At 53.6% G+C, this 12,470-nt stretch overlaps 1 protein-coding gene across 4 annotated transcripts in view; it reads left to right on the forward strand.

Annotated features, from left to right (window-relative positions):
* TSPAN18 (tetraspanin 18) overlaps nt 1-12,470 on the forward strand; it is a 202,237-nt gene that overhangs the window by 170,580 nt on the left and 19,187 nt on the right. For all 4 annotated transcript variants that reach the window (XM_030828679.1, XM_030828680.1, XM_030828676.1 and 1 more), the window contains 2 exons: nt 5,706-5,778; nt 9,251-9,445. In XM_030828679.1, coding sequence (XP_030684539.1) covers nt 5,716-5,778; nt 9,251-9,445 — 258 coding nt within the window. In that variant the 5' untranslated portion in view covers nt 5,706-5,715. The remainder of the gene's footprint in view (nt 1-5,705; nt 5,779-9,250; nt 9,446-12,470) is intronic.

Consider the following 12,470-nt stretch of genomic DNA (forward strand, 5'->3'; position numbering starts at 1 on the left):
GTGTGTGTTCCCTGGCACATAGTAAGAACTCAGTGTATGCCAGTGGTTACTATTATTAGCTACCATGTGCCAAGCCCTGTGCTCAGTATTTTCCATATAACGTGAGGAAGGCTTTTTTTTTTTTTTTTTTTTTTTTGAGATGGAGTTTCGCTCTTGTTGCCCAGGCTGGGGTGCAAAGGCATGATCTCGGCTCACTGCCACCTCTTCCTCCTGGGTCCAAGCAATTCTCCTGCCTCAGCCTCCTGAGTTGCTGGGTTTACACGTTCCTGCCACCAACCCCAGCTAATTTTTGTTATTTTTAGTAGAGACAGAGTTTTGCCATGTTGGCCAAGCTGGTCTCGAACTCCTGACCTCAGGTGATCTGCCCGCCTCAGGCTCCCAAAGTGCTGGGATTACAGGCGTGAGCCACCGTGCCCGGCTGAGGAAGGCATTATTTTTATCCTGACTTTACAGAGAAGGAATTCAGTTGTATGCAGTTTAGTAACTTGCCCCACCAGCTAAGCTTGGCAGAGCTGGGACACAATCCCCTGTTGGGCACCAAAGCCCTCTTTTTACTCATCCACCCTGCTCTGAAACTGGGACCCGGGCCTCCATATTCTTCACTGGCCCCCGGGCTCACATCATCTATTTTCCTACCTGACTCAACTTTGAGGTTGTGGGAGGTTCTTCCCAGGAGACACGTCTCCTTTGATTGCATTTGTCTGGGAGCCCAGCGCTCCGCAAGCCCGGGCCATGAGATGTAATGTGCAATGAATATGGTACACAATAAATACAGGTAGTCCGTTTATGAGCTGCTGTATTTATTACAGCCCTTAATTGCTAAAGAGCCAGAGCTGGCTGAAGCTGGATCCTACCCTGGAGAGAAGCTCTGCCTGGGTGGGCAGAGGGAGGGATGGCAGAGCCTGGCCTCCTGCACAGGACTCCTCAGCCTCTCGCTGTCGTGGCTGCTGTGCTCCAAAGGCCCGTTCGTCCAGGTCAGGGCCTGACAGAGGAAACAGTCGGGCCATTAGATTCCTGCTCTGCCATTTGACACGAGAAGGCACTGAGGCCAGAGAGAGAAAGTGATTTGCCCAAGGTCACACAGCAGTGACTTACGGAGCAGGAGCCTGGGCTCCAGACTCCTAGGCCAGTGCTCCTTGTGCCCAATTCTCTGCTTGAACATCTGCTCCTGGATCAGGTAGAGCACAGGATCTGGAGTTGGGTGAGTGGTGGTTTTGAAGCCCAGTCTGTGCATACAAGCTGTGTGATACTGGCTAGGTTACTTGACCTCTCTGAGCCTCAGTGTCCTCATCTGTAAAATGGGCATAGTACGTCCTGCTTTAGGGGCTTGTTGAGAGATTAAAGGCAGTCAGTTCTGCGGAGTTGGCACGTGACTGGCCATGAGTCAGTGCTCAATAAATGTTCTTTCCTATCCTCTTTTCCCTTTCCAAAGGGCACAGGGTGACCAAGAGCTGAAAGGAGAGACGGGTCAGAATAGAAAGCTCGGTACAAGGCATTGTCCTGGGTTTCTGGTCTAACAGGGAACAGCAGGCCTATGAGTAACCTATGAAGGTAGAGTTAGGTGTAGACGTGATAAGAGCTGTCCACCCTGCTCTGTGCAGGTACAGCGGGGAGACACAGAGGTAGAAAAGGTGGTGGGCTGGGATTCGAACCCGGTTGTGTCCGACTTCAGAGCCCATGCTTAGGACCATGCTGGTTGGATGCAGTTAGATGTTCCTTCTAGAAAGTCAGGGATGATGCCAGGGATGTGGCTGGCAAGCTGGCCTGGAAATGGTATCCTGGGGGACCGTTCTGCAGGAAGCGAGCCTGGGCTTGGTGATGAAGGAAGAGCCAAAGGCCCCACAGTCGGTGATGACGGTTGAGATGCTTAACAGCTGGTACGCACTGGCATGAACCAATCAGAAGAGATGCCGGCCAGACAGCAGGACAGCCATCCCTATGGGTCCCCACTGAATCTCAGCCCTGCCCACTGCCCTCTGGGAGGGCAGGGCCTGGAGAAAGGGAAGGGATTGTCCTGGTGCCTCCCATCCCAGGCAGGGAGCAAAGCAAGCAGCTCTAGGCTTTCAGGCCTCAGGAAGATCTGAGGAGAGAAGGGTGAGCAAGCGGGGCATTAGGAAGGCCCTGTCCTGGGCTGTTGTCCCAGGAGAGGGTACAGCAGAGAGAGGAAAGGGAGCACAGGAGAGCACGGCTGTGGGTTTGAATCCTTGTTGCTCCACTTTCTAGCTGTTGGAGGCGAGGAGGATACGAATGACTGGAAGCATGCCTTAGCCCCCCAGCACCAGGCTTCCTGCACACATTGCTGAATTAACACTCCCTATGTGGAGGGGTTTTACTCAGGCCAAACCATGTGCAACCCTACTGTGTCCCAGGAGGGCACAGCCACAATTCTGCTCCTCTGGGATTCACCAGGAACACTGGCTGATGATGTTATGGTATATATTTTGGTGGGGGCAGTGGTGGATGTCAGCAGAAGCTGTGGGATATTATACTAGGGGAAGGCACCAAGCTTGGCCTGATGGGGGCAGGAGGGGGGAATCAGGGAAGGCTTCCTGGCGGAGGTGATGCCTGTGACGAGTCTTAAAAGGATGAATAGGAATTAAGTGGGACTGGCGTAGTTGGAAAGGCAATCCAAACGGAAGGGGTCGGCATGAGCAGAGGCACTGAGTAAGCCTCAGGGAGATACCTCTGGGGGACTGTCCTTTGATGATGTTGATAGGAAAGTCAGGGCAGGAATAACAAGAGGTGGCCATGGTGAGTCTTGGAGGTCCTGTGGTCTGCAGGAGGCAGCTTGGTCTCCTGTAGAGGTCGGGTTCCAGCAAGAGAGGGCTGCGGTGACATGTGCTTTCTGGAAAGGTCTTTCTGGCAGCAGGGAAGCACTGGATTGACGGGGAGGTAGGGAGGCCAGTCCCAGCCCAGAGGCTGCGGCCACGTCTGGATGAGAGAGAAGGCCGGAAGCAAGGCTGAGGCTGGAGATGTTTCAGAGACCCCTGTGACAGAGAGGATGATGTCATCCGATTTTACCTCCGAAGGCAGATGGCATGTCTTGAATTCAGGCCATGTTCACTGAAGTAAAGACAAATCCGCCCCCCGCCCCATCACACACACACACCATCCTTTGTCCTTCCAAGCTGGATTGCCTCGGTTCCAATCTTGGCTTCACCACTCACTAGCTATGACCTCAGACAAGTCACCTCGCCTCTATCTGACTCAGTTTCCACCTCTGGAAAATAAGGATAATAAGAGTACTAATCTCATGGGTTGTTATGAGTTAGTAAATGTAAAGTATCAGGACGGATCTAGCACATAGTAAATGCTCAATAAATAGTATTATTTGTAGGCGTGGAGACTTGGGTGGATGATCTCAGCAAAACCCTGATTTCCCATTCCCCCAACACAATTTAAGAGAAACCCTTGGGGCACTGTTCGAAGGACAAAGGCTTGGAGCCTGGAATCCCTGGGTCAGGTTCACCCCATGATTTTCCCTTGCATTCCTCACCAGATAACTTGGTGCCTCAGTTTCCCCCTCCTAGTAAGATAAGAAGGAGGATGTCCCAGGTGGGCTCTGAGTGTCTTCCCCTCCTGGCTTTGATGCTGAGTGGCCCCACCTGTGCCTCCCCTGCTCAGCATTTTTCCAAGTTGCGATAGGGACCAGTAGAGCAGCAAGGAGGAGGTGTCCCTTTAGGGAGGAAAGCCCTCTGGCCCCAGGGCCAGTGCCGAATCCAAAGCCGACGTGCCTGTCAGACCTTCCTCACGGGCTCCAGGCACCTTAGCCATGTCTGCCTGGCCAAGCTCAGCTGGTGGACAGACACCTGGCACCTTGGCAGAAACAATGAGAGGAGGGATGCAAGGCACCACCCCTGAGACCAGGAAGCTTTCCTGTGTCCACTCCCCTGTGCTTCTCTCTCCATGGATTCAAATGCACTTAAAAACAAACGAACAAACAAAAACCCCTCTAGCTCAGACCAAAGTGCAGCCTGGGGTGGTGCTGTCATCACGGATTAGGAGAGGGGTGGAGTGGCCCGGCAGGTGAGAGGCACGCACCGCTCTGCTCCATCTGTTCTTATGATACGAGGGTGCTGGTCTGGCTGCTGAGGAGAGTGTTGGATTGTGGTTTCGGGTGGGGAGGGGACAGAGTTGCTGAGGCCTGTTATGTGCCATGGGCCTTGTCACTGCTTCCTACAAGCTGTGTGGCCTTGGACAAATCCTTTAACCCCTCTGAGGGCTGGGCTGATGGAAGGATGTGTGGTCATCAGAGTACATACCTCCTTGGTGGTTACAAGGATTAAACGAGAGAATATGTGCAAAGCCCTGGCACGGTGCTGGATCCCCAAACAGTTGCTACGATTATTACTGTTTTCCTGACTTCGTTGGAAATTGACAAATAATAATTGTATATGTTTATGGAGTCCAGTGTGATACTTTGATACATATTTTACTATTATTAATATTAATAATAAGCCTCCCAGAAACCCTTTGAGTCAGACTTGGCAGCCTTATTTTGTGGAGGAAGAAGATAGAGTCCAGCCATGTCCTATGGGAGGAAGCGGGAGCTGTAGAAAGTCATCAGACACCATCTCCCCCACATCCATCCACACCCCAACACATACTCCCAGAACCCTTTGCACCGAGTCCTGTCATGGAGGTACAAACCCCCTGCTGGAAGCACCTGCGGTGCCAGCAGCTCAGGACTGGCTTGAGTTCTGGCCCTTCCCCTTACTAGCTGTGGGACATCGGACATGTCGTTTTCATTCTGAGTCTCGGTTTCCCTACCTGTCGCATGGATCTCTAATCCCTGCCCTGAGTCTCTCCTCAGAGCCGTTATGAAGAAAATGTGAAAAAACGAATATGGGATGTAAACATGTCTTGTGCACCTTGAAGTCTGACTCATGAGAGCAGATGCTGTCAGCTTCCCCTGGGGGATGGGGGACATTTGCATCTCAGTGCAGCCCCGGCTGTGCCTGGCAAGCAGCGGACGCTCAATCAATGTTGGCTGAATGGAATTGTGTTCAATGACTTGCTGCCATGGGTATACTTTTAGGTGAAGACAGGAAGGGCTCCCAGGGAGGTGGGATGCTGGAGGTCTCAGAGTAGAGGTAGCCAAGGCTCAGGGAGGCTTTGGCCCCGGAAGCAGGTTTTAGATCCCCAGGTAGGCTGCTCTCCTTTTCCCTGTAACACCCCGTCTCACTGGCACCAAGCAACCACCCTGGTCTGTTCTGTGGCTGGAGGGTGTGTGGGATGGTGGGAAGTTTGTCAGGCCTGGCTTCTGGTCTAGGCTCTGGGCCTTGGTTTTCTCATTTATGAAATGGCCAGCTCACACCTGCGGTAGAGCAACAGCGTGAAGCGGGACTGCTGAGCACTTGCCGCGTGCCCGATGATGTGCTAGGCATGTGACTGTGGGATTTCATTTCATCTTCACAACACTGCTAGGAGGAAGGTTCTGTTCCTAATCTCCGCTTTAAAGTCGGAGACAGCAAGACTCAGAGAGGCGGAGTAATTTGCCCAAGGTCACACAGCGAATGAAAGCTAGAGCCAAGGCTGAAACCCAGGCAGGCTGGCTCCAGCGTGCTCATCTCTATCATCGGCCTCCATCTTCTTCCAGCCTTTGCAAGGGTGGGGCTGGCTGCGGGGACCCCCTGGGGAGGGGCTGGGGTTCTTCCTGGGTGGGGTCCCCCATCGGGAAGACTGAGGTGGCCTTGTATTTTTAGGTGGAGCACCATGGAAGGCGACTGTCTGAGCTGCATGAAGTATCTGATGTTTGTATTCAATTTCTTCATATTTGTAAGTATTCCTGGGTCTTCCCAGGCCTCTGCTGGGTGGGCAGAACTGGCTGCTGCTTTGAAATAGTCACACTGGGCTGAGTCCCTGGGGCGAGCACACAGGGGCCGGCGCTAGAGCCAGGGGTACCTGCCAGCCAGGCTTTCATGGAAGGGGGCCCCAACAGTGCCCACCTCACTCTGAAGAGCCCACCCTCTTAGGAGAGACATTTTACACAGGACCTGGGGTGGGTCAGCCCCTCTCAAAAAGGTGGAGGGGACCTCGGTCCGGCCACTGTCTTGGGATCTGACCCCTCGTGGGGAGTGGGAAAGGAGGGGATGGGGGTGATCAGAGGGCAGCAAGAGGGAGCCCCACCCAACCTTATCTCCCTGAGCAGTTGATGGACTTCAGACCTGGAGGGGCCGAGTCCATGTAGCCACCAGATATAATCAGAAACTTCTCTGGGACTGGAAGACCTGCATTCAAATTCCAGTGCTGCATCTTAGCAGCTTGTGATTTGAGACACATTTCACCTCTCTGAACCTCAGTATCTTCATCTCTTAATGACCTTCCTCAACAGGCTTTTTGAAAATTAAGCAAGATTAGTTCACAAAGTGCCCTGGATGTGGTCAGTCCTCAATAGCTTAGCTCCATTTCCATCCAACCTACGGATTCTGTATATGAAGGGACAGAGCCCTGGACATTCAGGTGGCCGGCCCACCTGCTGGCAACCCACCCACCTGCTGAGCCCACCCACCTGCTGGTGACCCACTGAAGGCTCTGCCCAGACTCACGGCCCCTCCCAGGGGTAGAGCTGTGGCCCTGGATTCTTGGGCCCCCACAGGCTTTCCTGGTCCAGCCTCAGCCTTTGATCTTAGTACAGCCAAGACCTGGGTGAATAAACCTCCACTCAGGTCCGTCAGGGCAGGCTCTTGAAAGAGGGGTCCTCTTTCTGGCCAGGACTGACCGTCTGTCTCTCTCAGTGTCTATCTTTCCCTCTCTATCTCTATCTCTATATCTTTGTGTCTTTTTAAAAAATATACATTTCAGCAACTCTCTTAGCTTCTCTTCCCTGCCTTATAATCCTAAAAAGCCTCAAGCCTTGCAGACTTGAATTCTAGACCCAAGGTCACCACCTTCCAAGCCGGGTGACCCTGAGCCAGCTTATCCTTCCTCCAGCCCCAGCGTTCCCACGCGAAATGGAGCTGGGTCCTCCTTGAAGTGTTTAGCATGCAGTTGCTGAATCCCCAAATGTCCAACAGCAATAAGGAGGCACAGATTTTCCTGGAGGTTGTGTGGGAGACCAACGAGAGAGACACAGGCTGGGCGCAGTGGCTCATGTCTGTAATCCCAGCACTTTGGAAGGCAGAGGCGGGTGGATCACCTGAGGTCAGGAGTTTGAGACCAGCCTGGCCAACATAGTGAAACCCCATCTCTACTAAAAATACAGAAAGTAGCCATGCGTGGTAGCGGGTGCCTGTAATCCCAGCTACTCGGGAGGCTGAGGCAGGAGAATCGTTTGTACCTGGGAGGCGGAGGTCGCGGTGAGCCGAGATCATGCCACTGCACTCCAGCCTGGGCAACAGAGTGAAACTCCGTCTCAGAAAAAAAAAAAAAAAAAAAAAGGAGAGAGACACTGCACAGCAGATGGCAAAAATGGAAACCCTGTCGCTGACCATGCCTGTTAGGTCTTTCCTTCTCTTTCCCCTGCTGGGTCCTTCGGGCCTCTCCACTGGACTCCTGCCCTAAGGTCACCTACAAATGCCCCTTGCCCAAAGCCATCAGCTGTCTTCAGCTTGCAGTCCTGCTCAGCCAAGCCAAAGCCCAGCAGTTTTCCTGTCGCCCAGCTGTCAACCCTCACACAGGCCTCTTGGGCCTCCGGTCCTCCCACCACACAAAGGGGTTTCAAATACTTTACAGCCCGCAAATCCCATGGTGCCAAACTTTGGTTCTTCCCACAACAGATCTGCTTCTAATACTTATCTGTGCCCAAGAAAAATGGAATCGGCCGTGTACAGTGGCTCACACCTGTAATCTCAACATTTTGGGAGGCCAAGGCAGGAGGATCACTTGAGCCCGGGAGTTCGAGACCAGCCTGGGCAACATGGCAAAATTCAGTCTGTACAGAAAAATACAAAAATTAGCCGAGCATGATGGCATGTGCCTGTAGTCCCAGTTACTTGGGAGGCTGAGGTGGGAGGATGACTTGGGCCCAGGAGGTAAAGGCTGCAGTGAGCTGTGATCCCGCCACTGCACTCCAGCCTGGGTAGCTGAGCAAGACTCTGTCTCAAAACAATAAAAATAAAAAAATAAAGAAAAGAAAAATGGCCGGGCGCGGTGGCTCACACCTGTAATCCCAGCACTTTGGGAGGCCGAGGCGGGTGGATCATGAGGTCAGGAGATCGAGACCACAGCGAAACCCTGTCTCTACTAAAAATACAAAAAATTAGCCGGGCGCGGTGGTGGGTGCCTGTAGTCCCAGCTACTCCAGAGGCCGAGGCAGGAGAATGGCGTGAACCCGGGAGGCGGAGCTTGCAGTGAGCCGAGATCGCGCCACTGCGCTCCAGCCTGGGCGACAGAGCGAGACTCTGTCTCAAAAAAAAAAAAAAAAAAAAAAAAAAAAAGAAAAATGGAGCAGATATTTATTGAAATCTGCTAAACGCCTTCTATCCTTTCTTCATTAGGGCTGCCTTAGGTTGAGGGTGTTTGAGTCTTCTTTTGACCACAAGGAAGCTAAAAGGCTCAGAGAGGTTATGACACTTGCCTGGGGTCACACAACTAATAAGTGGCACAGCTCTCTCTCTAGACTACGCTGCCTCTTTCCAAAGATAAATAAGGCATAGAGAGCCCATGTTGATGGAGACATAAATAAGAAGTCTTTTGAGCCATGGATTTGAGAGTGGGGAGCCCACTCTCAAGTTGGAACCTCACTGAGAGTCCTGCGGGGGACACTGACGATAACTTGGTCTGTGTTTTCCCAGCCCCTAGCATGGGGGGTGCAAACACAGCATAGGGCTGACTCAGAGCATGTTCACGGACCTTTGTTCAGGGTGTTGAGGCTGGAGTCAGGGGGCCTGCGACCAAGCTCTGACTCTGCCATGAACTTGCTGTGTGACCTTCAGCAAGTTGTTGGTCCCTTCTTTGTGGAATCAGAGGGTTGGACTAGATGACCTCCTGATCCTACAGGTCTGACATTTCAGGAGAAGATAAAATTGGCAAACAGCCTTTATATGATACAGCCCGAGGTAGGGCCTGGGTCGGAAATTGGATTTAGAGGACGCGTGTTGCACTTAAGGTCACGGCAGCTAGAAAAATTCAAAGCAATTCAAGGTGCGGCTGGGACTCACTGGCTCTCGCTGCAGGTGAATTCCTGCCTGGCTCACCTAGTGCCTGATGCCTCCGACCCTGGGGCTGGCTCAGGGGAGTGGTGGGTCAGAAGTGCCTAACCTCCCTTTCTGCCTGTTTCTCCTCCCAACTCCTCCACTGGCCCGAGCAGCTGGGCGGGGCCTGCCTGCTGGCCATCGGCATCTGGGTCATGGTGGACCCCACCGGCTTCCGGGAGATCGTGGCTGCCAATCCTCTGCTCCTCACAGGCACCTACATCCTCCTGGCCATGGGGGGTCTGCTCTTTCTGCTCGGCTTCCTGGGCTGCTGCGGGGCCGTCCGTGAGAACAAGTGTCTGCTGCTATTTGTGAGTACCCCAGCCCCCACCCCACCCATGGGTGCTCTGAGGGGTGTCTGGGATCGGCTGCAGACTCCCAGGCCCTGCCTGGCTTCCATTCAGACTAGAGCTTCCCAAACTGGGGGCGGGCTGTCAAAGCAGAAGGGATCATGGAGATGAGCACATCCGACCCCACTCATTCGGTAGTCAATGGTCCTGAAACCCTGAGATGTTCAGCAACTTGCCCAGAGTCCCATGGAGTTGGCGGCAGAGGGGATGAAACAGACGGCTAGTCCAGGGCCCCTGCAGTGCCTCAGGCTGCCTCTTCCCATGCCTTTGGGACCTGTTTTCTCCCTGGGGCAGCCCTTCCTCTCTCCCACTTCACTTTGCTGCTTTCCTGCAGTCGAGCCAGGGCCCTTGGCTTAACGCACACCTGGTCTGTGTCCACATGCCAGGAAACTCAGAGTGAGGTTTGTGCCACATAAGCCCACCTCCAGGGGTGGGATGGTCCCCAGCCTTTTCCATTTGCCTTGGTGGCCCCAGCTTCCAGAGCCTGCTTTTGCAGTGGGCCCATGCCTGCAGCGGGTGAGCTGGCCCAGGTGGAGGGGGCCTTGGCGTCCGGGTCTGAACAACCAGGCTTCTCCAAGGCATGGTCAGCTGAGAGCACTGACGTTGACCTTGATGTTTTTCCACTTGCTTGCTATTAAAAACTCTAAGATATAACTCCTTAGTAACATGGCTAAGATGCCTAGTGGATGAGGCCTTCCCCTTGTAGATATGCAATTCTGAAATCGGTATGATATGGCCTCTGAAGGTTTCTTACTCATCAAGTAAATAGCCCTTGAACTCCTATCATGCGCTTGTAGTTCACTGGGTGCTGAAGATGCGTCGGGGACCAGGAGTGATGGTCCCTTCCCTCACAGACGTGCACAGGGGAGGCAGCCGAGCCTTGCGGATGAGCTGGGCAGCAGGCAGGCCTGGTTTGAGTGTACTTCCTGCTCCATCCCCTAAGGGTGCGTCTCCCGTCTCATTCCCCAACCTCCCAGAGCAGCCGGGTGTTCTTGTTAAACGAGGGGGCTGACCAGCTCATCTATAGATCACAGCCAAACCAGACAAGCAGTGGGTCTTCTAGTTCTCAAGTCTCCTGGATTCTCATGGGCGGTGGCGCTTGGTGCCTCCGCCTGCTTTCCTGTGCTGGGTGGATGGGTCTTCTCTAAGAGGTCCTGGACTTGGAGAACTTCTGGGCTGAGCCCAGTCCCGCTACAGGGTAAGTTAAAAACAGCCCTGTTTAGAGAAGCGTGGGTATATCTGGGTCAACTTGCGGATGCTCTTCATGGGCGAATTCGTGGGCGGAGTTAAACGACAGGGAGACCTGGGCTGGTTGGCTGGGGGGCTCCCTTGTAAGATTCTGTGGATAAGCCAGCACCAGCAGTGCTGGGAGGAGAGACCTGGCACCATACCTCCTCCCCAGACGAGAGCACACTGCACGGCCCCATTTGTGTCCCGGTGAGATGCCCCCCATCTAAAGGAAGTGAAGTCAGCTGCGAAATGAGTGACAGGGAGCCTTGGGCCCATTTGTCCTTCAACAGCGCAAACAGTGCAGACTTCATTTGAAGAGAAACAAAGAAAAACTTTGAGCGCCCCCTGGTGGACAATTCTCTACAGCTTGTCACGGTGCTTGCAGAAGTCTTGGCTGGGGAGCCCGAGGGGATTTTAAAAGGAGCTGGGATATGGGGTCCCAGAACACACCCAGCCTCCCTTTCCCCCTCCTCACCTCGGCCCCCAGGGGCTCATTCATTGTTAATGGGCTCGGCTCTGAAGCCAAGACAGGAAGCCAGGCTGGTGTTCTTGGCTAGGAGCAGGCCGGGGCGGCTCCAGTCTCCTCCAGTAAGTGGCTGCCTGCAAACCTGCCAGCCGCCCCGAGGACGTCCTCCCTCCCTCCCGTGCTATGCGAGGCAGGACTGAGGCCCAGGGATAGGAGATGTGTCCACGATCCTCCCGAGAGAGGTGATCCTGGCTGCCAGGCTGGGGGCCCTTCGACAAGGCCTGATGGCAGATCCTTCCCCTCACCTCCCTATCCCCGCCTCTCTCCCTTTGTCCCCCTTCTTTCTGCCTATCTCTGTGTAGCTCCCTTTCCTCTCTGCCTCTGTCCTCCCCATCTCTGTCCTTTTTTTTTTTTTTTTTTTTTCGAGACAGGGGCTCAGTCTGTGGCCCAAGCTGGCGTGCAGCGGTGTGATCTCAGCTCACTGCAGCCTCAACCTCCTAGCCTCAAGCGCTCCTCCCACCTCAGCCCCCTGAGTAGCTGGGACCACAGGCACGTACTGTCACACCCGGCTAATTTTTGTATTTTTTGTAGAAACAGGGTTTTGCCATGTTGCTCAGGCTGGTCTTGAACTCCTGGACTCAAGTGATCCACCGCCTCGGCCTCCCAAAGTGTTGGGATTCCAGGCGGGCACCAACACACTTGGCCTTGTCTTTCTCTTGATCTCTGTTTTTATTCCTACGCCCTTTCCTTGTCCCTATCCTGATCTCTTCCTCCCCCGTTTCCCTGTCTCTCTCTCCACTTCCCCTGCTTGCCCTGCCCTCTCTAAGGCCCCGCCCACACAAGCCTGAGGTCACAGTGTGGGTCAGAGGCAAAGGACGCTTGGATCAAGGTCTTCTGGCTCCCAGACCAGGGCTGTCCACAGGCTCCTAACCTGGAATGGACTCCAAAATTTACCTAAAATTATGTGCAAAATGTTATGTCAGGGCCTGTGTATGTGTATTGTTTATACATGGATTGCGTGCATACTCATGTGTATGGGTACAGTGTGTATGTGCACATGTGTTGTATGTGCATGTATGTTGTGTTCTATCGTGTGTGCTTGTGCATACATGTGTGCATTGCTTTGTGCATATGTACACGTGCATGGGTGTTGTATGTGCATGGGTGTTACGCATGCATGAGTGTTACACGTGCATGGGTGTCGTGCGTGCGTGGGTGCACATATGTATGCATGTGGACATGTGCCTGTGTGTGCACATGTGTGTTGTGTGTGCATGTGTGTTGTATGCA

This window comes from Nomascus leucogenys, chromosome 15 (assembly GCF_006542625.1).
Source record: "Nomascus leucogenys isolate Asia chromosome 15, Asia_NLE_v1, whole genome shotgun sequence".
NCBI classification, from domain to species: Eukaryota; Metazoa; Chordata; class Mammalia; order Primates; family Hylobatidae; genus Nomascus; species Nomascus leucogenys.